Source organism: Equus przewalskii, chromosome 5, assembly GCF_037783145.1.
Source record: "Equus przewalskii isolate Varuska chromosome 5, EquPr2, whole genome shotgun sequence".
Classification (NCBI taxonomy): domain Eukaryota; kingdom Metazoa; phylum Chordata; class Mammalia; order Perissodactyla; family Equidae; genus Equus; species Equus przewalskii.
In genome coordinates this window covers 18,382,791-18,410,244 of record NC_091835.1, presented here as the reverse complement: position 1 = coordinate 18,410,244, position 27,454 = coordinate 18,382,791, and the positions used below count along the sequence as shown (strand labels likewise).

At 35.2% G+C, this 27,454-nt stretch overlaps 2 protein-coding genes across 4 annotated transcripts in view; one reads left to right on the top strand and one right to left on the bottom strand.

Annotated features, from left to right (window-relative positions):
- PSMD1 (proteasome 26S subunit, non-ATPase 1) overlaps positions 1-27,454 on the bottom strand; it is a 96,955-nt gene that overhangs the window by 40,015 nt on the left and 29,486 nt on the right. For both annotated transcript variants that reach the window (XM_008530052.2, XM_008530053.2), the window contains exons 13-16: positions 27,242-27,353; positions 26,498-26,694; positions 25,421-25,516; positions 24,315-24,379 (exon numbers count right to left, since the gene is read on the bottom strand). In XM_008530052.2, the coding sequence (XP_008528274.1) occupies positions 24,315-24,379; positions 25,421-25,516; positions 26,498-26,694; positions 27,242-27,353 (470 nt within the window). The remainder of the gene's footprint in view (positions 1-24,314; positions 24,380-25,420; positions 25,517-26,497; positions 26,695-27,241; positions 27,354-27,454) is intronic.
- HTR2B (5-hydroxytryptamine receptor 2B) lies at positions 2,744-18,012 on the top strand. Of its 2 annotated transcripts, XM_008530051.2 has the most exons (4): positions 2,744-2,870; positions 3,838-4,444; positions 12,747-12,947; positions 16,749-18,012. In XM_008530051.2, the coding sequence occupies exons 2-4, from the start codon at positions 4,027-4,029 to the stop codon at positions 17,639-17,641; spliced, it is 1,512 nt and encodes a 503-aa protein (XP_008528273.1). In that variant the 5' UTR covers positions 2,744-2,870; positions 3,838-4,026; the 3' UTR covers positions 17,642-18,012. The 2 variants fall into 2 exon arrangements, with proteins under 2 accessions (XP_008528273.1, XP_008528272.1); XM_008530050.2 differs by lacking the exon at positions 12,747-12,947.

Sequence of the window (27,454 nt, the reverse complement as noted above, 5' to 3'; positions counted from 1 at the left end):
AATTCAGTCTTTTAGGAAAAATGCACCATTTAGGGTTTTTAGTTATGGTCAGATTAGAGTCTAAGTCTGACCTTTAAGCTACTTCAGAAAGAATTAATTTAACTGGAGTTCTCAGTAAAGGAGATATTCTACACAAATGAAGTTTCCAGATATTTGAAATCTCATTCTACTATTAAGAATCATACTTTTATATTTCTTTTCATTTGGGATGGAAACCTTTCAAAAAATGCATTTCATGAATTCCTGCCATCTCAAACAGAGCTGAATAAAGATGACTGAACCTTTTCTTAAATATGTGGAAGTCGTCACTCTGATATCAATTATTATACCACACAAAGTTGTCGAGGGCTGAGTAATATGAGAGCTACAAGCCTCTATTCTGAGTAGACCTACATGCCTATACTACTTAATTCCTGTTTCTTCACTTGACCCTGTTTGCTATTACCAAAGTGCTTGTCCACCTTTTAATGTGTTATTCCACACCGGAGTAAGCAGGGAAACATGTTTGTTAAAACTGTCTTACGAGTGAATTTGTCACTGAACATTCTTTTGTACTATTTACATCAGCAGCATGCGCAGAGGCTGTTTTCATTAAAGAGGGGGAGAGTGCAGTTCTTATGAGTGCATGCGTGCGTAAAGCAAAGAGACTTGGAGTGGGGACTTAACAGGCTGCCTTCTGCCCACCATGGATGAGGGTTCAGAGCACGGATTTAGCTATCTGCCAGCTGAGAGATTTGCCTACCCTTTTATTTATTTCTTTATTATTGTTTTGCTTTCTTTATGATTCTCAGCTTGCTTCTAATAACTCAAGGTTGCCAAATAAGTAGTTGTTTTAACTAGTTACGTTCCTTAGCTATTAAACTAATTTAAAAATACAAAAATAAAAATAATCCAAGTACCAATTTTAACTACTTTTACTTAAGGTTTAAAAAAAAAAGTGAGTGAATGCGGATGAGAAGGGTTAGTGTTGGCAAAGTGTTATAATAATAATAATGATTGGTATTTTTATAATATATTCAATGAATATTTCAAAAAATTTTACCTAGGGGTTGGCCCAGTGGCGTAGTGGTTAAGTTTGCACACTCCGCTTTGGTGGCCCGGGTGTTTCACAGGTTTAGATCCCAGGCGCGGACCCAGCACTGCTTGTCAAGCCACACTGTGGCAGCAATCCACATAAAATAGAGGAAGACTGGCACAGATGTTAAGCTCAGTGACAATCTTTCTCAAGCAAAAAGAGGAAGACTGGGGGCTGGCCCCGTGGCCGAGCGGTTAAGTTCGTGCGCTCCCACTGCAGGCGGCCCAGTGTTTCGTTGGTTCGAATCCTGGGCGCGGACATGACACTGCTCATCAAACCACGCTGAGGCAGCGTCCCACATGCCACAACTAGATGGACACACAACGAAGAATATACAACTATGTACCGGGGGGCTTTGGGGAGAAAAAGGAAAAAATAAAATCTTTAAAAAAAAAAAAAAAGAGGAAGACTGGCAACAGACGTTAGCTCAAGGTCAATCTTCTTCACACACACACATACACACACGCACACACAAATTTTATCTATAAACACAAATCAATGAAAGTTTAGCTCATTCAAGTCTTTTCACTGAATGATGCTATTTTCAATCTGACATTGTTTTGCAGACCCCTATCTGACTGCATAAGCACAGATGCCAAATTCTGATTCAGAGTAAAGCTGTATTTTAAAATATTTCCATATTCCTGAAGAGAAATTCTGGCACATTAAAATCCATCTTGGATTGCTCTTGAGTATTTTTTTATTTTTTCACCAAAAATTCCTAGAAAACATTTTTTCTAGAATACCGCGTTTTCAATTTAAAAAAGCAGCAAATATTGAATAAAATATTAAGTGCTCAGTAGAACTGAAATGAACGAAGTATTTTCCAATAACTTTCATACAAGCTAAGGAATATAAATTTAAAACAGAATAAGGGCACAAATGCTATCGCTGATCTAGAAGTAATTAAATAACCTTAAAATATGAGTGATCTAAGATGATCTTTTCAAAAAGAAACCTTGAGAATGCTGAACTTTTAATACTAAGGTGGTCTTACAGTTTAGAGAAAACTTAGCACAGCTGTTAAGATTTTTACATGAATTTTCTGAAATAAAGCAGAAATATATTTTCATTACATATATATATCATGTATTTTCCCCAATATATCTGTGGGGAAAAAAAGTGCCAATGAACCAACTCTCAAATCCAGAGGCCATCTGTTTAAAAATGAGCAATGAAAAAGTTTCTGCTAAAACCTATGTATACATGTAGAATTCAGATCTTTCTGTGCTCTTCTATATAAGGTTGCAACCAGAGCAAATTAATTTTGTTCCACGGCAAAGGCATAAAATCTGGATAAGAATCTTGTTTCACTGCTAGAAATTAGAACTCTGGAAATAGCTATAAGGCTCACAGGGTAGAATTTTCACAGAATGAAAGCTCTAGAATCTCCAGACTATATCTTATTTTTTCTCAAACGGGAAAAATAGCCCAGGGTTAATCCAAAGCAAAACTATCGTAAGCTAAAACGATAGAGTTTATTACAGTCCCCCAAAGATCAAAGCAAGCCTTTAAGAATAAAACTTGAATAAGGGTCATGAACTGGTTCAACCTACTTAAATGGTGGTTTTATGAATTATAATGAAGGCTGCTATTCCCTAAAAATGAATGCATCAAAGAGGAAATAACTTCCTTGGCATGCTTACAGCTATACAACACATTTGTTTCACTGCTTGCAAGCGCCAGTGCTGGAGGCTCAGAATAAGTCAATGGGAGGAGGACTCCAGTCACAGCAGCAAGCAGGTCTACGAGCAGATAAGATGACATGCTTGGGAGAGTAACAAGGAAATAAAAGGTAAGAATTTAACAAATAAATACAGGATTAATCTAAAGGGTTTTTTCCTTTCTTAAAAACTCTGCTACCATAATCTTTCATTTCTATTCAGTGGTTTAAACACCAAAATGAAAAATTTACCAATGTTAAAGGAGAGATTTTAAGTATGGGATTTGTAGACTTTATGAATAAATGGTTTAACCTTCCTCTTAGCTTCCCCCTCCTTCCCAAGGAAACTGGGATGGTTAAGCAAAAAAAAAATTACCGCTTAGAACAAAAAAAGAACTGCTTCAAGTGTGGCATAAAGTGATAAATTTTGAAAGCATCTGTTGCAGAAACATAATTTCTTTGAAGGACTAAAATTACTAAAAACAATTATTTGGATGCTAGTGATACCTATTTTTTTTTCCTTCTTTCAACCCAAAGGAATTCTAAAATGCTTTATGAAAACGGCATTTATATCAGTATTAAGATAAACCTGATCAGACAAAACCTAATTAAAAATAAAGATTCCTAGCTGGCAAATCACTTATTTAGACCTTAGGTGGGCTTGGAGTGCTTCTAGGTAGATGGTCAGTGAGTACCAAAAAGCTCTATCCAGAACTATTTAGTGCTTTGATATTTCTATTCTTCTGTACATATTCTAAACTAAAGGTAAAGAGATTCAAGGGTCAGCAAACACCTAGCTTTTTATTATAACCACTGAAAAAATTAACGTATCTCGTTTCACTAATTGAGGCATATCGGGAATATGTTTGCAGGAACTGGCTGCATTTTGTCACAAATGCACAAAAGATCTATTGAGAAGGGAGACGCTACTAAGTTCAAGTGTTCTTTAACTTTTTGAAAATAAAGAAATAAAATATTGCAATCCACATATTTTTATATCTAGGGGGAACACTCTGGCATTCAAATTCAAGCATGACTCTACCACTACAGCAAAGAAAAAAAAAGAGAAAGAGAAACTAATAATTTTTCTTTTTCACAGCTACCGGTTTCTTTCACTAAGCCTTCTGAAATCTGAGCCTCTGCAGAATTCTAAACATTTGGGCCTTACCTACAGACATGGACAGACAAACGTATGCTCTCATTTTAGAGAACTTGAAATTTTTTTTAAAGGAAGGAGTCAACTTTGGCTTCAAGGTTTTGGCATGGGTACAACGCCTTAAAAAAGCAGATGACCAGCTTAGCTACTGACCATGCTGACCATCGTCCGGAATCGGACCAAACCACAGAAAAACAGCGAATGGCTTTCTCCTATAGAATATATGAACAAAGCACAATTCCTGAGCACATTCTGCAGAGCTCATTTGATCACTTAATCTCCTCTAACTGGTCTGGATTACAGAGAGAATCGATACCAGAGGAAATGAAACAGATTGGTGAGGAACAGGGAAATAACCCACACTGGGCAGCTCTTCTGATACTCATGGTGATAATACCTACAATTGGTGGAAACATCCTTGTTATTCTGGCTGTTTCACTGGAGAAAAAGCTGCAGTATGCTACCAATTACTTTCTCATGTCTCTGGCAGTGGCCGATCTGCTGGTTGGATTGTTTGTGATGCCGATTGCTCTCTTGACAATAATGTTTGGTAAGTATTTCACTTTGTTCCTGCTGTCAAACCACAAAACTCTGATAAACTATGTAGAGAAACGGATATCCATTTAATCTTTAAAAATGGACTTGGAATATTTAAAGATACAGTGAGTAAACAGTTCCTCATTTTTCATCACTTTCTATGGTTAATAATCAGTTTTAAAGAGCAAAAAATTTTTTAGAAACAATTCTACTCCCTTCTCAGTCATCTAATAAAATCATTTAAAAAAGTCATCTAAGTTAGCAATATCCATAAATTCTGCGTACATTACCCAAAAATCATAGTGAAGAACAGACCTATACTGTAACTTTCCCACTATTAATCCTTTTTTTTCTTGACAAAGCAACAGCTAGGACACTTCCGTGACCGTTATGTGCTGGGTTAATTATTAACGATAAGGTCTTTGAATCACTAAATTCCAATTTAAATTGCTAAACTCCAATTTAAAATCAGAATTATTCTAAAAATTCTTGTTATACCTCTTTACAGTTTGTGTACTTTAGACTTAAGCACAATTCTTACATGTGTCATGTTAAGAAAAAATTACGTTTAGTTGCTAAAAGAAATGGTTTGGCTCAGTGTCCAGAGATCATTCATCTATTTAATTTTTATGATTTCTGACCCTTAGCGTCCTTGATATACGTAAGAGGAATCACACTTCCAGCTTATTAAAATAAGAGACCAAAATCTGAGTTACTGTAGTAATAAAAAACGCAGTTTGATATTAAAATCTTTGTTATAATAAAAAAGATAATGTTATTAAAATGGTGTAAGTAGTTTCTGATTCATGCGTATCATGTCTAGTTATGGAATTTGGGGAAAAAAAAATAATTCTGCTGGTGAATTATGAGAGCGCCTAAGAATCAGCATTAAGAGGACATTTAATTTAATGCTTAGCATAAATTGATATTCATTCATTAATTGCTTAAGAAAAATGATTATTTGTAGCAGATAAGGCTTCTTGGAATTATGTTTATATGGTAAAAATAAAAATATTTCAGGTCATAGAAGTAAAATTTATTTAACTAGAAGGTGAAGAAAAATTGCCATTCAAACAATTATATTCAGGTTCAAATGTTACATTTTTATAAGTAATTATAGAAAGATATCTAAAATCAAGTACTTGCTCACTTAAATACAATCAGATGGTGACTGGCTGAAACTTCCACTCTAAATGAACATGTACCCAGGCTCTAAATTCTCTGGTAGGACAAGGAGAAATGAATAAGGTTCTATTGCTTTAATTAACTCTCTAATCATGAATACTTTCTTTCTTTCTATCCCTCTCCCTTTTATAAATCTGTAATCTTTTGAGTAACCTAGCGCTACATGAAACCATGGAAAATAACTAAGAAACCTCACTCTAAAGGAGAATCTAAACAATCTTAATTCTCAAAAAAGTTTAAAGGAAATAAAGTAAATGAGGATTATGTAGGAATCCTTATGCATACTTGGTAAAGACTGTACAGGCATTTGATTCAAGCTCTTATTGCCATGCACACAACAGTCACTTAATGTGTAAAATCACTCTCTCTAAATGGTGCTTTGCTAGGCACACAGAAAACGTTAAAATGCTCATCTCATGCTACCATAAAATTTAATTGATGTATTATGTTGAATAAATGAGATTGCATGAGTTAGGTAGAAGTGAATTTTAACTTTAAAATCCATGAGTCCATAAACAGCAAACATCTACTATATGCAAAATACTGTAGGAGATACTTAAATTATCAGCTAAACAGTAAAGGAATCTTAAAAGGCAAAGATCCTCAGTATTAAAGTGAGCTGACAAACAAAACACAAAAAACAGGTAATAGAGATAATTCCATGTATTCCACAGGAAGAGCAGGTATCCAGCAGCTGAAAACTAAGTTTATATTTAAATTTTTGAGGCCTAACATATTCTTAGCAATAAAAGCAGAAAACTCAACAAACTTTAATAAAGACTATGTGGAATGTCTCATTATTTATGTCCTAAATAATTATGATACATAATTTAACCACATTTCACTCTTTCCAATGTTTAATTACAAAGTCAAATCTTTCATAGCCCCAAACACTTTTACTATCAGTAATTAAGCCGTATGGTGAGCTTAGCAGATTTTTAAAAAAATGAACTAACCTGGGAACTTTACTATTTAAAACATTATTGTATTAATTTATTACCGAAAACATTATTCTATTTCCATAAGAAAATGCATGCTGCCCTCTAAAAAGCTTCAAAAGGATACATTCATAAATTGGGAACTGCACATATTATAAATGGGGACTTGATTTCAAATACTAAGATTTTTTGGTAGCCTCTTACATGTTAAATACTAACGCTTTCTAAATTAATGCATTTATAAGAATTTCTGATAACTTTAAAAGGCAGGAGTAGATTTTGTGTATTTTTCTCTCATTTTGGGGTTAATCTTCAAAACTTCTGAAGTCTGTACAGACAAAAGTGACCCTGGTTCTGTAAACATTAAAAATTAACTACCATTATGAATGATTTTTAGTTATCTCAGGGAAATTCAATAATATTCAACTCAAACTCAAAAGTAACAGAGAAACTTCATATATTCTAATAAAATTAAGTTTTAAAAAAGGGAGAACAGTGAAATGTAAAAAGCGGCTTTTATTAACCAATGATTTGTATAATATTTGTTTATATATCGTTTGAATTTCTATTTTACCAAGATTATGACCACTGACACAACACGGTCTTTCAAATGAGTTGTGCTATGTCAACTTCTCTGCCACTTCTTCTCTGGGAACACTGAAACGGCCGACAGATGGGGGCTGATGCAAGACACCCCAGGCTTTCCATCCTGGTTCTCTTGTATTGGCTTAGAGAAGTCACTTAACATATCAGAGTTCAATCACTTTCTCTGTAAAGTGGGTATGGTAAATCTTACACTACAGGTATTTGTGAAATTGTCAAGTAGAGCCCAGCATGTTATAGGCACTAATAACTGGCAAGGATTAGTTCAGTATGCAAAGGGCTTATATATTTAAATATATGACAATTTAGATGTGAGTCTGACCAGAGATGAAACAGATGTATAGCAGTAAAAGAAAAAATATCAGTTACTCATTTATGTAGTAAAATGCTGCTCTACTCGATTCTTAAATGAGGAAGCAAAGCAATTAAAGGCAGTTCTTCCTAGAAAGTGAACATTTAAAAAAAAATCAAGGAAAAATTTTCATACGTATTAAATCACTTGAAACATTTAAAACACTATCATATTAGACACCTAACCCCAAGATATTTCATCTGCTTAAATGTAGTGGAAAAACAACAAAAAGAAAACAGAAGCTTCATAATAAAAATTTAAGCACTGATCTATGTCTCCCTTTTCTGGAAGATAAAGATAGAAACATAAGAATTTCTGAGATTAAAAAAAGCGTGCACTTCAAAAATATGTCCTTTTTGAACATCAGAGCTATTTACGATTTGCCCTGCTTCAATACATTCTTGAACTATTGACCTTGGTGAACTCTATAGGCACAGACCTCTTGAAATAGCTTTAAAAATACAATGGTTTTTAAATTCTCAAAAGGGAAATATCTTATGTTCCAGAGTTATAGATTAATGTCAATTATTTTCTGAAGAGATGACATAACTCAGGTTTCTAAACTAAAAACTTGCCCAAAGGGTAAGCAGATTTCAAATAAAATGAGTCTATCTCATGAAGAAACTGAGTTTCTGGCTAAAAAATTCAATTTTTACATCAGTTAAAAAGAATGCAAAAAAACAAAAAAACAAGTGTGGCAATGCCTGTAGGTTAAGTTTCTTCACCATATACGTATAATAAGTAGTAGTTAAAATTCAACTTTAGTAAAAGGGATGCTTTCATGACAAATTTAATTAAAAGAAACATATTCTCATGCCTTTTTTTGGAAGTACAGCTTTAAGTTCAACTGGATGCACTCACTCTTGCTACCGAAGGCAGGAAGACAAACATCCTGATTTTATACTGATGACATGGCTTATTGTTTCTAAGTAGGAGTGTTTTAATGGCTGGGTTAGTTGGCTAGTTTCTGTCAAACAATAACAGTAATAAGAACTAACATTCATTGAGGCTTTCTCTATGCCAGACATTGTTCTAAACACTTTATATGTATTATTGCATTTAATCCTCAAAGCTACCCTATAAAATTGGTATTACTACTATCATTCCCATTTTACAAGAGAGGACACAGGAATAAATAAATAGCAGAGACATGATTTGAACCAAGGAAAACTGACTCTAGAATTCACACTCTTAACCTCTATTACTCTCGCTTCCTCAAATGAACTGAGAAGTTACATCAACTAAAACTGTTGATTTGGCGAACAGCCAACATTTATATCTTAAGTAACTCTATCTAACAAGAGGGCCACAGAATTTTCTCTAAGGACAAGGCAGAACCCAAATTTTTTTTAAAGTTATATTTCATAGTAAATGACAAAGAATACTTGGGTCTTAACCAATACTTAAAATGAAACCTTGAGGTGACTGCCAGACCTCTTTTCTGAGGAAGATATTGGACCTAGGTCCATGCCTACGAAGTTGTTGAACTTTGGGAGACAAGGGAAACCTAAGTAACTGAAGAGCAGTTCTACCACCCCTTATGTATGGTGGTATTTAAAGCATACAAGTCTTCAATTTAAACAAAATATTTGTGCTGCTAATACTTTTAGATAAATAGTTAACTGTGTCTAATCCAGGACTCACTTAAGACTTATTTTTGCTCCTATAATTATCAATCTGTAATTATTTCAGGCACCCATAGAAATGCCATTATTCAAACCTTATTGAAATTAAATTCCTCTTTGAGTTTAATCTGGAAGTGCATGGGGGAAAGAGGTGGAAAATGGGATTTGTTTTTCAGAGAAATTTTGTGTATTCTTTTTGTGAGACAACAAATACTACATAATTTGAGTGTTTTCCCCCTTCTGTCTTAGCTTTCATGAAGAAGTCACTTTTAGAGCCCCAGAATGGCAGTAATTAATTTAGTTCAAGTACCTGATAACTTATTTTCCTTAGACTGACTCTTACATATGCTTTTCTTTCTTTCTTTTTATGTAAATTTGTAACTGCTCCCTTTAAAATAATATATTAAGTTCTTACGGAAATAAACTGGACAGAATACATTACAACAAATAAATGAAATTATAAATCCTTAAAACAAATTAAAACTCCTAATGAAAATAACATATAAAGTTTTGGAACAGTTAACCTATATCACCATACCAACTTAAACTTTTTTGGTTATTCTGAATAGTAAGAAACTTTTCTCACCTTGAGCCTATCAAATTAACAGTAACTGAAAAGACAATTTTAAAATGAAGTATTTAGACTAGGAAAAAGTCCCTTTACAAACTGAGAACGTCTGAAACTGTTTTTAATTTGTATCAATTCTTAGATTACCTGAACCTATTTAGGCAATTAGATAAGCTTTTTCTTCTTTTTGCTTTGTATAAAAGATTTCTACTAATTTAATGCAGTCATCATCTGTTACTCTAATGTTTGCTAAAAACAGTCTCTTCCCTAGTATTTCATGAAACTTGAAATCATAAAGATCCATCTCTTGATCCTAAACCTCATAGTCTCCTTCTTTCTTAAAAGAAATTCTCTATCACGCCTCAGTATAGCCGTAAGAAAATTCTAGTGATTTGCATTAATTTTAATACATACTTTTTGTTTCAAAATTGGAGTTTACAAAATAAGTTCACTCTGCTGGAAAGCGAGGCTAACCAGGCTTCATGGGCTTAATTAAATCAGCACTGAGGAGCTTGGCTTCTAGCCCACAACTAGGAGCATGTGGGTCAGAGAGTCTAATTCCAAAGACATGCACTTTTTATATGAGAGTTCTTTTGTGGCTTCCTGCCCGTGGCTACTAGATTTATGACCAGAATTTTCCAGACCTTAATTTTTAAAAATATAATCCATAATTAGAATAACTAAATAGGAAAGTTTAAATTGTTAGTAACTCATTTTAAAAGATACAGAAAGAGCACACATATAAAGAAAGGAAGTCTTAGATATAAGACATTAATTATCAGCCATTTAAAATCCTCAGCTATGATCAACATCTCTGGTTGTAGCTCTAGACTCGAGTATTTTTCTACCTCCTACTCGATCATCAATCTATAACTTCGGGACAGTTTGGAATGCAGCCTCACTTTAAGGAGTTTTCAGTGAAAACTCTGAGTCTGTATGTGATTCTTTTCACTCTACTGAGACCATTAATTAGCTTAAGCTCAAGTCAAAGAATACACTGCTGTCTTTGACTGTCCAAGGTCTTTTTCCACTAATTAACAGAAAATCTGAATTCTACAGCTAAGAGGGAGAAAACCTAATTGATTAGATTCTTTCTAAACACAGGTTTCTCTGCCAATACTTTATTTTGAGAGGTTAAGTTCCAAACTTAAGTCCCATAACCTCCTTTCTAAGAGGCATTCTGAGTGCCTATTCTACACCAGCAAACCTAGGTGTATCTTTTAAGACTCAAAACACAACCTTTCCCAGAAAGTTTTCTAAAACAATCTCTAAAATCCATTCCAGCTCAATGACTCTATAATTCATCATCTTCATCACTTATTCTCACCCCCAAGTTGGTGAAGTAGGAAAGTTTGATTACAGTTTTTACTTAAAAGTATGAAATACTCCTTCTGCCTGATGCTATAATCCTTTTTAAAGAAGCTACTGAACATGAAATGAAATACCAAGCAATTATTTATCCATTTTGAATAAAAATTCATACTGACTTTGTTATTTTGTTCCTAAGAAGAAATATTTAAAATATTCCTATTAAGCATTCCACACACCAAATATGGAAACAGAAGGCACCAAAAAGTGGATTTGTCAGTCTTGCTACCTCTTTTGGGGAATACCCAAATATTTTTCACTCAAATCCTACTTAACTCTTGAAAAAACCATATATAAGTCTATCTAAAAATTCCTTCCCTAAATTATGGTTTTCTTTTTTGGTCTGGGATACTAACCTCTCTCCACCCCTAGGCTTCTTGAATTTAAACAGTTTACAACTGAAGGGTCTCTTGGTGCCCTGAAATCCTGAGGTAGTTATCACTTGGTCCTCCTTCAATTATCCCAATCATTTTACACCTGTCAAAGTCAGATATACTTACAAAAACCAGGAAAAGAAAAGTAGTTTATATTTTGTCAGTAGACATAGAACAATTAAACCATAAAAAGGATTTCGATAATCTCATATGTATGACATTTGTTCTATACAGGAGTAATTTGCTTTTATAGCAAGTTCTAAAATCTATATATATACATGTGTGCGCTTGGTAAAAGGATTCTAACTGAAATATTCTAGAGCAAACTCTAAAACAAATTTTAGTTGTTTTGAAATTGCAAACATGTATGTAGTGGGTGTATGTATAATGCAAAATGTATCCAATCCATATATGTATGGATAGCTGTCTACGTAAATTTATTGGAAAGTTATGTAGAATATTCAATATCTCCAAAATCTGAAAATTAAAAAAAACTTCTGAAGTGCTTAATACTGTCTGAGATATATAGTAGTGCTTTTTAAATAAGAGTCTGTTAAATGAACTATGTCTAATCCTGAGATTTTCTTTTTCAACCAAAATTTTGTATTACATCTCTAGTGCTCAGAGTGAATGACAGAACATAGAAGGATAACAATGTACTTTCCTTCAGGATAATCTGAAGCCATTCTTTCTGCGAACTTTACTCAAGAACTATTTCTGTCAAAAAGAAAACTCAAATCATCCCACTTCATCATTTCACTAAATGAGAGTTTGCTATAAACAAGTATCATGCTGCTACTAGCCATTGCTGGAAGTGAGTCAAAGCCCCAGGCCTCACTGAGATTCCCATTCTAAGTCTTTTTTTCCACATCATAGTGCCTTTCCTACATGGTAAAATGTTTTCTTTCTATACAATAGCCACTTAAACACAGATTTTATTTGAACAGCAAGGTTAAGTTCCAATGGCAACATTGTGTAAATTTTTAAAAGCTCACAAAAGTGATAGACAAAAGAGCAAAGATCAAAGTAATGCTAACAATGCCAAACTGCTGCTGATTTAGACAAAGGGTTGTAATTATTATATAAAACAGAAAATATATTTAAAAGGTACCATCTACAGAAATATATTTAATATTATTGACTCCATTATCTGAGGTCGAACATTATCTTGTGGAGGTTAAGTCATAAAATTTCAGATGAATAATGAAAAAAGTTACAAATATGTATCACTTTAAAAAGAAACTGCAGACTGAAGGTTGCCACTTTGCAGAATATGTTTTTATTTTGTTTTCTCTCTTTCAGAGGCTATGTGGCCCCTCCCACTTGTTCTATGCCCTGCCTGGTTATTTCTTGATGTTCTTTTTTCTACTGCATCCATCATGCATCTCTGTGCCATTTCAGTGGATCGTTATATAGCCATCAAAAAGCCAATCCAAGCCAATCAATATAACTCACGAGCTACAGCATTCATCAAGATTACAGTGGTGTGGTTAATTTCAATAGGTATGTGGGGAATGTCAGGGTGTGGGGCAGTGTGTATAGCCTTTGGTTCCATTTGGCTAGGAGAATACGAGGCCTGGTAGGCGTGAAACTCAGTACAAGAGGTGAAGGCAGCCTATTGCTACACCAACACAAGCTCCTTACACCATTACATTCATCATATAACTTTTAAACCATATTATCAGCAAAAAGCGTGAAAAGGCAGAAAAGTTCACATCCTCAGAAAGAATTACTCTCATAGTGTTTATGGTGACATCTTCCTACTTTTATTGTAGGAAGACTAAGTCTGAAAACAGTTCTCCTATTTGTCAACAGATCAGTAAGGTCTAGGTAGCATGCAGAATCCCAAAATTGTACTAAAGTAATAAAAAAATGAAATGCATCTTAAATTACAGCTAAGAAGAGAAACAGGAAAATGGAAAAAAGAAAAAACAACCTAAATATTTTGTATGCAGTCATCTTGGAAGTCCACATGTACACAGATTAAAGGCAGCAATTGTCTGCTTAAGTATTTTGAATATATTTAATTAGAAGTTTTAAGAGAGATGCAAATGATGTTCAGAAATGATATTTCTTCTAAATTGTTTCATGCCCCTGTTCCCATCTTTAATGCTCAAGGATAGCTGCTATAAGTTTCTTAGAATGTAGTACAGCATAAATAACTCAAATCTCTTATAAGTTGCCATCAGAAAAACAGATTGATGACAATTACTACGATCATTAATAGTTTGACCAGCAGATTCACTTCTTCCTAGTAAAAAAAAATTAAAAGAGGAAAAAATCAAGAGAGATCTGGAATGCTAAAAGGAAAGCAAGAAAAAGACGTGACTTCTCTCCAACCAGAATAAGAACACTGGGGCAAAAAAGCAAGACACTGAAATTGACCTTTATATTCCTGAAATAACAATAGCAGGGCAAAACCTCTTTTGAAAAATTTGTAGGTAAAAGTAAGGAGTGTTACTACTCTGGCTTGGGAAGAAAGTAGGGTCAAGGAAAAAGTCTACTCAGAATGGAGAGATTTACAAGCAATGAGACAAGGCTAGTTCTGGGGGCAGAGGCTGACTGATCAAGCAAAAGAGGCACTCCCAAAAGAAGATAGGGAATGGGCCTGGGAGACTGGAAAACTAAAGCAGTTCATGTCAAATGACCCACAACTTTTTGGTAAGCTCACTGCCATGAGGGAGAGGGACAGAGAGATAGTGTGAAGTATGTGTGTTGGTGAAGGGTTGGGGGAATAGGGCAAAGGCAGGGAGAAAACAGGAGAAATGAATCCTTAAGAAGAATTAAAACATTTGAAATCGTGAAATATATCAAGCCAATAAACAAACAGCTTGTTGGTAGAAGTGGTACCTCAGCTACGGCTGTATAACATGAATTTATAAATTGATCAAATTTTTACTGAGTACTTAAGATGTGCTAGATACTAAGAAGACAAAGATGAATAAGAAAAAGAATCTGCACTCAAGGAAGGCAGATTAGACTAATACAAAGTGATAAGTATGCAGGAGAAAAAGAATAAAAAGACGACCCTAGATTTATAGCTTTGGAAGGGATCTTAGAAATCTACTTTTTCCTTTTATAGATGAGAAAAGAAACCTAGAGGTTTTAAATAGTTGGCTTAAAAACTATTACAGCTTTTCAGCACCAAGGCCAAGACCAATGCTCTTTTCATTTCATCACACTGTCTTGTAGAAGAGCTGACAATTTAGTAACTTTGTAAAAGAAAAAAGCAGGTGATGCAGTTAGTTTAGTTTTAAAATTCTGCAAAGTGCTGAAAAGAGCTCGCTTTCTTCTTCCAGGTTTACTGTTATCCTAGGTAACACCTGCCAATGGGTGAGGGTACAAAAAGTACCAGTGAAAACAAATACTCTTGATGAACAAGCTGGTTGAGAAGGTAATGTGAGCCTTGACAGGGGTTAACGGAATGTGAAACAGAGAAGGAAGGATGGACTAGAAGTCAAGACAACCGTAAAGAAATTCTACAGCAATGAGGAGTAGCAGGGCAAGAAAGAGAAATATCAGAGTTCATGATTTCAGATAGGGGATAGTTTTAAGTGGACTTATGGATGGCTTCAGGAGTGCAAATAATAATTAGAGTTGAGGAATTCAAGAAATATAAAATTAAGGTGTTAGAAGAGTCATCAATGGAATGAAGTCGAAGGCCATGGAGCAGCGGAGAGGAAGACTATATAGCAAGGTGCTGAAACTACTGAGGAAGGTGGATAGATGTCCTGGGGGCTGGCAGAAGACCTGGATGGAGATTAAATAGACTTCAAAACAGAAGTGTTTTGGGGGGAAAGAACAGTGAAATGATTATCTGGAAGTAAGAGGGTAGAGTCAACCAACTTTTTCTGTAAAGGGCAAGGTAGTAAATATTCCAGGCTTGCAGGCTCTATATAGTTTCTGTCACCCAACTCTGCAGCAATAGAAAAGCAGACATAGAAAATACGTTAACGAGTGGGTATGGCTGTGTTACAGTAAAATTTTATATATAAAAACAGAAGACAGGCCAGATTTGGCCCTCGAGCTGTAGTTTTCTTACCCTTAGTGTAGAACAGTAAATATACAGAATCCTCTTTCTGGTGGTGTATCCGAGGAAAAGGAGAAAAAGTAGTGGTCTCTATTAGTAAGGGTTTGAGGAAAATATTCTTGTCAAGGGCTCTTTAGCTACCATAAAAAGGCTCTGCAGTTGGAGTACTTTTTAAATTCATTAAACAACAAAAGGATTCTAGAAGTTTCTAAAGATCAATTAATTCTGACTTACTTTTAAATATCTGCTGTTTCAAAGAGAAATGGCAGGCTAACCCTGGTGTTACCTTCTTAATAAGTCTTCTTAATAAGCTACTTCACTAAGCAAGATCATATTTATTTATTTGTTTATTTATTGGTGGTTTTTTTTCTCACTGAAGAAGATCTACCCTGAGCTAACATCTGTTGCCAATCTTCCTCTTTTTGCTTGAGGAACATTCACCCTGAGCTAACATCTGTGCCAATCTTCCTCTACTCTGACTGTGCGTCTCCACCACAGCATGGTGACAAGTGGTATAGGTTTGCACCAGGAATTGAACCCAGGCCACCAGAGTGGAAAGCGCCGAACTTAACCACTAGGCCACGGGGCTGGCCATAGCAAGATCACATTTAAATACCTACTTCATGGTATTTAAAGTATTAGGAAATTAGCATAAGGTACATTTCTTTCTTCTATTAGAGGAACTCTCAATCTTGAAAATAAATTTCACCATTCACATGCTGTCAAATATTTAAGTAGCATTTTTTAAAAAAACAATGAACCTCTTAGTTTTCCCTAAGAAGTCAGAAGGAAAACATTAAAAGACATTCACAAAGATCAGAACTGTCTGTTAAATGGAAACTGTGTAACCTCAAAAATAATAAAATAGATATCTATTCAGAATTAATATATTGCATGAACGTACTCTGAAATCTCTTTAGATCAACTACATTGGATATTAAGATAAAAGAGGCTTCTCTTTTGAAGTCCTTTTCCTTAACCTGGGATCAGTCAACAAACAAAAACAGATTATGAGAAATGGAGAATAAATGAAGACATTCCCTACCATTTCATGGACATACTGCAGCTTTAGGGAAGCTTGAATTAAACATCTGAAATCCCTAACCGATAGGTTCTATTTGTAAATCTTCCATTGATTAAGCACTTTGACAGATTCTGCACTGTGGGTACCAGGAATTACAATACATTAACCACACAAAATCACTAAGACAGACCTAATCTAAGAGTCAAAGGTCATAAAATTAACTCTGTTTATCTTGTTTCCTCTTCCGTAGGTATTGCCATTCCAGTTCCCATTAAAGCGATAGAGACTGATATGGGTAACCCAAATAACATCACTTGTGGGCTGACAAAGGACCGTTTTGGCAATTTCATGCTCTTTGGTTCACTGGCTGCCTTCTTTACACCTCTGGCGATCATGATTGTCACCTACTTTCTCACTATCCGTGCTTTACAGAAGAAAGCTTACTTGATCAAAAACAAACCACCTCAACGCCTAACGTGGCTGACTGTGTCCACAGTCTTCCAAAGGGATGAAACACCTTGCTCATCACCTGAAAAAGTGGCAATGCTGGATGGTTCTCACAAGGATAAAACTCTGCCCAATTCAAGTGATGACATACTAGTGCGAAGAATGTCCACAGTTGGGAAAAAATCAATGCAGACCATTTCCAATGAACAGAGAGCCTCAAAGGTCTTAGGGATTGTGTTTTTCCTTTTTTTGCTTATGTGGTGCCCCTTTTTTATTACAAATATAACCTTAGTTTTATGTGATTCCTGCAACCAGACTACTCTTGAAATGCTCCTGGAGATATTCGTATGGATAGGCTATATTTCCTCAGGGGTGAATCCTTTGGTCTACACCCTCTTCAACAAGACATTTCGGGATGCATTTTCCCGATACATCACCTGCAATTACAGGGCCACAAAATCAGTAAAAACTCTTAGAAAACGCTCCAGTAACGTCTACTTCCGGAATCCAATGGCAGAGAACTCTAAGTTTTTCATGAAGCATGGAATGCGAAATGGGATTAATCCTGCCATGTACCAGAGCCCAATAAGGCTCCGAAGTTCAACCATTCAGTCTTCATCACTCATTCTACTAGATACACTTCTCCTCACCGAAAATGAAGGTGACAAAACTGAAGAACAAGTCAGTTATGTATAGCAGGAAGGCACAATTTTCATCTAACTCATATAATGATGAGTAAGATGATGAAGCAGATATAAATGTACCAAGAATTACATAAAAGAGAACTCCATCATGTATCAAATCATCTCTTTAAACTAAGCGTTATGTACTAAGATTATCCAGTTTTCTTTATGTGTACAAAATTACTCCATGAAAAAAATCATTTTATAAAGCTGCAAATTAAAACAATCCAGCACTCTATGGTTAAATATTAAGGTATTTGAATGAAATAAAATTAAATAAATCAATAAATTTCAGGCTTAAAAAATGTCATCATAAGGATTTATCTAGTTTCTAATTGTATGCAAAGCTGTGCCAAGAATGAAATAAAACAAAACAAACAAGCATTAATCTTGTCTTCAAGGCCTTAAAAGCATAAGGCATAACATAGAAGAACAGTGATAGGAACAGAGGACTAAAAACAAGTGCATAAAATAATGATCACACCTGGAGCTAAGTTAAGATTGCCATTTACAGACTGGCTTAGCTAAATGTAGTCATGATTTTGCTTTGATCAGGAAACTCTCCTGATGGAAAGGGTAGGGAGGACAGTAGTTTTAGATAGCACACAAAGTACTAGGATCTTAGAACTAGAGCTGTTTGTTAAATGGCTGTTACCAGGCATCTACTCAGAAGAGGTGGGTCTACTGGAGGAGGAGGAGAAAACACCTGAAATCACTCTTGGGTACCTGAACCTGATTACGCTCCTTAAAGAACATATGCAAACTGGAGGCATGGGACCTCAATCTGGAAACCTACACTTTAACGATCTCATAAACTGAGATCATGGGTACCCAAGCTTGCCCAAAGACTTGGTGAAATTCTGGCACAAAATTTTTTACTCACTTTTCCATTATTTCATTTTACATTGCTAGACTGGGAATAAATCTAATCTATGTTACTTACCAGCTCACTGACCAAATTTACGAAAGATATTTAATTTCTCTGAGCCTCAGTTTTCTCACCCACATTTCGTAGGGTTCTTATGAGGATGAGTACATGTGGGTGCCATGTAAATAGCAAACAATTCTATCTATTTACTTTTGATATTTTATTTTTATGCTACTCCCGTAAATGGTGAACAAATTTAGGCTGAGGGGTGTGCAGTGAAGACAGCCCATATCCCAGCTTTTCCTTTTCAGGATGACCCATTTTTATGGCTCAACCTATTGCTCTATAGGTGTCCCTCTCCAGGCAACTCAGTCTAAGAAAAGTACTTCAAGAAATGTGTTGGCTATGGAGAAGCCCAGCATACGTGAACCTGAAATATATTCTTAAACAGCAGACTCCTTTCCTAGAACATGGCTCTAAAACATAAATCTTACAGGCTCTGTGTTATCTACCAGAAAAAGAGAGTCTTACACATTTAATTCCTAAATCATCAAAGCTTTGAGTACTTTTCTCCACTAGTCTAAAATTTTTCAGCATCATTAAGGGTGGGCTACCTCAGACAAGGGGCAAAATAATTTATAGTCCTAAGAAAAGAAAACGATTTTCTCTTCTGGTTCCAGTCTCTAATATGATGAGTTTGGCATATGCTAAGATTTACATTCTTGCCAAGTCACGTGAGGTTTTTTCATACATCACCCAACAGTATTCCAAACTGCATCTTATGTATCTAAAGGCATATATAATTGTTTCAGGAAGTCTAAAGATGGCAATGACACTGCTGAAGCTCTATCCCTAGACAACCTAGATTAGAAGGACTATCTTGCCACATGCTCTATATGGCCTCCAAATTGGTACATGTGCTTAACACATGCACACCCACAAAATTTACTATAAGACCTTGAAATTATTTAGCTTCAACTCCTGAAAAAAAATTCCTTGCTTAGTTAGCTGAGAGTTAATGAGATAATTCTAGTACTTCCAGAAGATTCTAGAAAATGAAATACAACTCCAATATAAACTACTTCTGAAAAAGTAGAACAGAGCACAAAATTTTTTCCACTTTGATCCACAACTGGTATTTCTATTTCAGAATATTTTAAATAAATCTACAATTTAAAAGCAAATCTAAGAAGTTAACCACTCCTATGGCAACAAAGGTACTCTATTAATAGTCTTACCTTAAAAGAATAATTTTGAAAAAAAACCTTTCATTTGATTCCATATTTATTTTTAATTAACAGAGAGGGGAAAACAAAAGTGTGGAAAAAGAATGAAACAGACAAAAATAAAGTAAGGAATTTACAGCACCTAGAACATAAGCACAAAAATACCAAAGCAGAAACAGAGAACAGCGTACAGAGAATATCAAACAGATATAAAATTGTGACAGGAGATATTGTAAAGGTGATTCATGCATTTGGTAGTAACCAGTTGATTGCTAGGGTTCTTTTAAATTCTAAGGCTCTATGATGACGCAGTCTTTTCATATTCAAGGAACTGTTTTTTGTGGTCTAAAAAACATCTGCACCAAGCATCTTCCTCTCTTCTTGCAAGATCCATCCATATGTGAAAGCATATTAATATATACATTGAGAAATATTTAATTTCATATTGTAACAGCTTAAGTCATAGCAAAGATGGCCAGGGACCTCCAAGATTGTCTAATTTTAAGAAAGATGTCAGGGCCGGCCCAGTGGCGCAGTGATTAAGTGCTCATGTCCCGCTTCTTGGCAGCCCAGGGTTTGCTGGTTCGGATCCCGGGTGCGGACATGGCACCGCTTGGCAAAAGCCCTGCTGTGGTAGGCATCCCACATATAAAGTAGAAGAAGATGGGCATGGATGTTAGCTCAGGGCCAGTCTTCCTCAGCAAAAAGAGGAGGATTGGCAGTAGTTAGCTCAGGGCTAACCATCCTCAAAAAAAAAAAGAAAAAGAAAAAAGAAAGATGGCTATCAGATCATCAACTTCTTCGCTATTACAGCAACTTAATTTCAACAAGTATGTAAAGACCACTACTTCTTTTAACTTCTTTCTTCCTTTTCCTTTCCAAAGTCAAGTTAAAATAATTCAGATTCTGTTTAACTCCAATTGAGCTTCAGTCAATGCCAAGCACAGTGCTGTACAAAGAGTTGTTACAGTAATAAAATCTGCTGAGTAGACTGATAACAATGGGCCTGATAATCATCTATTTATTAGATCTAATATGTACTAGGTTCATTTCAACTTGGCAAGAATGTTTTTCAACTTAATTTTCTATTTTTATCATACACATTTGAACAAATAACCCACAAATATCAGTTGAAAGAAACAGTAAAAATACAACTCCCTGGACTATCCTTAGAATAAAGGAGATAATACATACAAGAATTTTTAGTTTCCCACAAAGACAAGTTCATGTGTTCAACTTCTCAGGTGCTGAAGTACAAATATGTGTTTACTGACATGTTTTCAGTATTCACGTCCAATAAGTACACTTAAAAGAAAGTTGAAAAAAATTAAGGAAAAAAAAATTAAGAAGAAACAAATCCTTAAAAACCATTCAAGAAGGCCAAATATCTATAGTTATTTTAAAAGTGACATCTAAAAAGGAAGAAATGATAAAATGAAGCACACACTAAGAAAGTAAATGATGACACATCAGAAAACATTTACTATTCTTAGGAGACAGGACAGAAACTTTCCAAATGTTAGAGCTAATGAGGAAATTTAAGAAAATGTTCTTTAGAGCCCATCAGGAAGACAGTGCTCTAACAGAAAAACATGGCAGAGAAAGCACCAGTCTATCACGAGACCTGTTTCAAATTTCAGTTCTAGCATTTAGCTTTATGACAATGGGAAATTTTATTACCTATTTCAGAATTTAATTTCGTTCTCTTTTAAAAAATGAGAATATTGGTTGATTTCTAAGTTTCTTTCACCTTTAAAAATGCTCACTCGAGGGAAACGGCACTAATCTAAAACTTAGAGAACTTGGTTTTAACTGCAGTTCCCTAGACAAGTTGATTACATTTAATTTTCTTCATCTAGTTTTAGACAAAATCATCTCTAAAGTCTTTTCCAATTTCTACTTCTTATACGAATCATATTATGAGGAGAAAACTCAGAATGGTCCCTTAGAAATAACGAGCAGTAAACAACTCATTAGCTGGCTCTGACTATTTAGCAAAGCCTAAAGCCAGCTCATGGGAGACATCTGCTGCTGAAACTGGGAATTTAGCACATGTGTGAGCTACGGGAAACACAAAGGCAGAAAGGAATTTTGTTAGAGAGCAAAGCACTGACAGGTAGAAAAGGAAAGAAAAGCAGTTTTCATGAAACCTGTCAACTTCCTGCATGGCAGAATATACACACTAGGCCACTGATTTATATATGAAATATAAAGTCACTAACAGGAAGAATTAACAGGTGACAATGAAGAAACAAAACAAAGGAAGAGACCATCATGAGTAGGATTCTTTACACAAGCCAATAGTTACTAGGGGTACGCCTAGAAGGATACAATTCCCATACTAAAATTATCTAGTTTCCTGATAAGGGTTAAAAAAAAAAAAACCAAACTTCTCTGGATGGCAATAATAAAACCATTTTTTCGTTTTCAATCGTGTCTAAACTCTAGAGCAAAAAAGAGAAAGTTTAGGGTCACAGCTTGGCTAGAATATGTCAAAGACGACAGTAAGAAAATAGAACTATTCAATTTCTATTTTGCTTCCATCTTTTCTCTCAGGAGAATGATTTTTAGACCAGAAAGATAAAAAGCAATGCTGTAAAGACTGATCAAAATGCAAAATAGGTGAACAGACTGGCTGCCTTAAATGAGTTAAAGTCTTTAAGCTAAATGAATCACCTTCCTGAAACAGAACTTGTGGATGTAATTATGAAACCACTGCTGACAAATTTGAGGCAAAACAGAAAATGGCAAAGGTACAAAAAGACTAGGCGGTAAATATTCTGATTTCAAAAAGAGAAAAGAGCGATAGGATTCAAGAAATTAAAAGTGAGGCATCTATTGAAGATCTTTTGAAAAATGTAAAAGAGCTTAATACAGCTTTTGTCAGATCTTAGAAAAGGAATCAATGAACACTTGACACTTCCTGGATTCACTAAGAAACAATAATAACCAATTAATCACATATCCTGTTTTGAAGGTACCATACTAGTAGATATGTGTAAATACTATGTCTTTAGGATTTAGTGAAGAATCTCTAGTGTCTTTATGAACAAGTTGGATAAATGAGGGTTACAGGATAATATAGTGCAGATTAGTATTTGTTTGAAAAACCTCATTCTAAGGAGAAACCATTTAGCATGCTATATGGGTCTGTGCTTTGCTGTTTTTTTGTTTTTTTTTTTTAAGATTGGCACCTGAGCTAACATCTGTTGCCAATCTTTTTTTTTCCTCTTCTCCTTCTCCCCAAAGCCCCCCAGTACACAGTTGTATATTCTCGTTGTAGGTCCTTCTGCCTGTGCCATGTGGGACACTGTCTAGGCATAGTTTGATGAGTGGTGCCATGTCAGTGCCCATGATCCAAATCGGCAAAACCATGGGCCGCCGAAGCAGAGCACACGGACTTAAACCAATCAGCCATGGGGCTGGCCCCTTTGCTCTGTTTTATTCAACATTTTAATCCACAATAGGAAGAAAATATTTTACAGCCTGCAATAAATGGATAACTTCCTATCTGGGATGTTATGGAGAAGCTCCTGTAACCAGTTCACAGTGGATGTTCAAAAAATATTTGTTGAATTATAGTCTTGACAGCAAAGGTTCACTCCCAGGAACTTGGGGTAGAAAAATCTACAAAGATCAAAAGGACATGAGACATCTGACTCATCTAAGATGTACCTTGGGAACTTATTTTATTGTGTAATTTCATCACAAATATGCTACAACAAGCAGTGTCCAAAGAGAGCTAAAAGAAGTACTTTTAATTTTTCCTTGTTGTATTTTAAGATAAATAATCTTAGCTAAAAGAAACAGTGGTATTTGAGATTGGAGCCAAGCAGACAGTAAGAAGAACTACCGGAAGAAGTACTATTGCATTACTACCACCAATTATTACAATTACCACTACTAACACACACACAAACAGCACTTACTAGAGGCAGACACTGTTCTAAGGGCTTTAGATATATTAATTCGCTTAATTGTCAAAAAACACTCTTTTCAAATAAGTACTATTATTGTACCCATTTTACAGATGAGGAATCTGAGGCTCAAGGAGGCTAGATAACAAGCCCAGTCAGTCAGCCAGTAAGTGGCAGAGCCAGCACTCAATCCAGGCAGACTGGTTTCAGAGTGTGTTCTCTTAATCACATCTAAAGGCATCTCCAAATCTATAAGTCCAAAATAATTCTTTTAAATCTGCAAATTTTTCACCCTTTTGCATTTAAACAAAGCCTATTACCTGTTACTCTCTCATTAAAGAGCTTCAAGAACTCTACAACCTGTGTAAGAAATAGCATCCCATTTGAATTACCAATATACACAGAAAGAGGGGTAATGAAGTAGTTATTTGGATTCAAAAAATAAAGTGAATAAGCAGAAATAGTATGAAAAAAAAGAGAATAAAGTTGTTTTATTACTTCTCAAATCGGTTCTCAGAATCCCAAGATACATGTTTTCACATAAGCAGTACTAATCTTATTGTTAAATGGTCTTCACTCTGACCCTAGATACATTCCTCATATATTTTAGTTTCTGTTTAGTTACTGACTACAAAAAGAAATGGAAATAAATAATCGGAAGTTAGAAATCATTACCTGAATAGAATGAACCCAAGTGATTCTACTGCTGCCCTCCTAACATCATCATTAACGTCGCTTACCTAGGAAAAATGTAAAAGGACGCTTACATTACACCTACATTCTATTACTGGAGTAAACTGATACGAGAGGCCCACATCATTCAAATGCAAATTAGACCTCATTACTACATCATTCCTTTATCACAGTGTCTTTCCCCAATTTAGAAACACTCGTGTGAGAATTTCTTCATCTCAGGGTTTAAAAGCTTTCAAAGCTTGGTGAAGTTTAAGATTTGGGGCTACTTCTAAAGACAATTTCATAGTTGCATTATAGCTTTTGTGGGCTACACTGAAAATCTAATGATGCCTTCAATGTTATTTTCAAAAAAGTATGTCCTAAGTTCAAGGAAAATACAAACATTTAGAATATACCACATACTTCATTGATAAAGGATAAATTACTACAGTGTTTATACACTGTAGGATGTAAATATCTGTTGGAAGAATGAGTTAATAGTTCCAAACTCCTTCTGCATGGGAAGAAGACCTTGGTTTACTTTTCCCAGCACCATGATGGCAGAAACCTACTGACTTAAGATATATGTGGAATGTGTGCTGTGTTACCAGGCAACACTTATTGTTGGTAAACTATATCAGGATTAGGAGGACTAGGAGTGGAAAAAGCCTCTTGGAAAATATGGGCATTGGCTTTCCTGTGCAGTGTCTCTTGTAACAGAGCATGTCCCTTACGGGTACCTGGAAGCTAGCTTCCCAGACTGTAAAAAGAAGTCGTTCCTATTGTTCATTAGATTTCCCTATCTTCAAGTGGTCTTATTCCTTACAAATGAGGGTGCCCCTTGGAGTAGGGTTTCAGAAGTTGCACCTGAATGACTTTAAAGACTTTCATTCATACTGATATACTCTTATCCTGTCCTATATCCTTTGGAAAAGCTAAGTGAACCTGGTGCTAGGTATGGCTATTGTGTCCAGTGAATGAGAATCTGAACCTGAGACTACTGGTAGTGGCCATGCAGTGTGGATGCTGCGGTCACCTAGACACTTAGCGTTCACCTGCAAACTTTCCCTTCCACCCCTATCCCCAAGAAAGGTCAGAGTACTTACAGCAACATGCAGCAGACGTCGAATAGCTTTGTTGTTACCTGAGCCACAATAAGCCATGGCAACAGTATACATTCCAGACCGTCGAAGAATTGGGTCCTAAGAAAGAATACTTCAACGTCAATTAACAACTCACCATTTCAAACAGGAACTTCTACAGTGTAACAGGCATAGCTGCATTCACCAGGAGAGTTGGTTTTAAGTACAAAACAATGAACTCAAGAACTCTTTTTGAGGTTGGTAGTCTTCTACATGAATAGGGAAACAAGAGACTCCAATATAGGAGGAATTAACTGCTGATAATTCCCAATATTCTGTGAAATGTGCCTGTCCTGCCTCACACTTTCTAGGAAATATAAACTCAAGTTCAATACCAACATTTACTGCCCTGTGACACTCAACTTCCATTTAGCAAACAAAGAAGCTCACTTCTAATTCCACATTCTAACTTGCTTTTACCTTATCATTTAATTCTTGGACACTGAGTGCAGAGTGAAAGAGATATGGAGTCTGATAGTTGAGAAAAATAATTAATAGTTTTATCAATAAACTATAGCAGTGGTTTTTTTAATCAGACTACAGAGGACAGTATTACTTACAATGACTACCCACCATATGCAATACCACTGTAAAAACAAAAGTTTTGAGGGAAAAAACCTCACCCAAATAAATAAGTATAGAGATTGGCACTGTTTTTTGATGGGAAAAGAAAAGAAATAAACTTTATATCTTATTAAATGATTATAAAATCATTCCAAAAACATTATTTCTAAAAGAAATCAACTTGCAAATATCTAAAGAACTTTTCCAGATCTGCTTATCTGAAAATCACTGATCTGAAGCTTTTGTTAAATTTAAAATCCTCAAGTTACTCCTGTTCACCTCTTCTAATCAGCATTTTTCTTTCCCAAATTTTATTTGGCTTTACATGTCTTGCAAGAAGTTTTATCAACAAATGTAGCCAGGTGTTCTGAGGAGAACAGAGATACTTTCCAGTGAAAGTGAGTGTTTCTGCAAATGCCAGGGATAACTGGACGGTGAGGGAGAGTGGGGAGAAATGGATAAACAATGTGATCTCACCTTATCACGGCAGAGAGATTCAATGAGAGCATCAGCCTCTTCCATCCTCCCGTACATTACTAACGCAATGCCAACTGCAAGGCCACGCAGAATCTTCTCATGTTGAGTTTCCTGTGCATAGCCAACCATGTCTTCAATAGCCTGGGCATTTTTAGAGCCCAACATAACTAAACCTAGGGCCAGGCCAGCTGCTTCCCCTAGTGAGTAAAACATTAAATAAGAGTTATGTATGTAAAGTCAATAAAACATATCCTATTCGAAGTGGCACCTATCAGCATTAACTATCAAAACAACCATTAGCTTCTGACAGCACTTTTTTCAAATCATTTGACAAAAAGGAGGATATTTTATGTGGAAGTATGTCCTTATATTTATAGCTATTTTCCTTTTAAACCTTAACAGAATGGACCGTCAAATCCTAGAGTGACTTCAAAGGAGACATTAACATTTTTTCTACATTACCATCAAGCAGGATAGACAGCCTCATGACACAAGCAGATCACTCTAATAAACTTCTATTTGCAAAAGTCACTTATACAGACACACAAGATGTACCATTTAAAAAAACCTATACATCACAAAACATATTTTTATAAGATAAGTTTGACAAAAGGGGAAAATTCCACACCCTCTTCAAGTAAAGAAATCCATCAGATTTTTAAGAGGTTATAAAATATAAGTAGAAAACAAATATTACAGTAACAGTAATCAATCCTAAAGTTTGTTACCTTTAGAATCACTTACCTGTCACAGCATCATCTTGGTAAAGGTTTGTTTTTAGCAAATCATACACATCCTGGCGTGCCGTCCCCATGGCAGCCAAACCAAGCCCCAGACTGCCACCGTGTCGAACGATCTAGAGAAAAAGCATGAGCTTCACTGATCTGGTACACTGTACTTAAAATCCAAGCTTTATTCTAATTTCAAAATATACTTTGATATTAAATATGCAGAGTG

Bases quoted from the DNA above. Each gene is read 5' to 3' on its own strand.
- HTR2B (XM_008530051.2), top strand. From the start codon at position 4,027: ATGACCAGCTTAGCTACTGACCATGCTGACCATCGTCCGGAATCGGAC. The intron at 4,445-12,746 runs GTAAGTATTTCA...TCTCTCTTTCAG, and splicing joins TCTCTTGACAATAATGTTTG to AGGCTATGTGGCCCCTCCCA. The intron at 12,948-16,748 runs GTATGTGGGGAA...CCTCTTCCGTAG, and splicing joins GGTGTGGTTAATTTCAATAG to GTATTGCCATTCCAGTTCCC.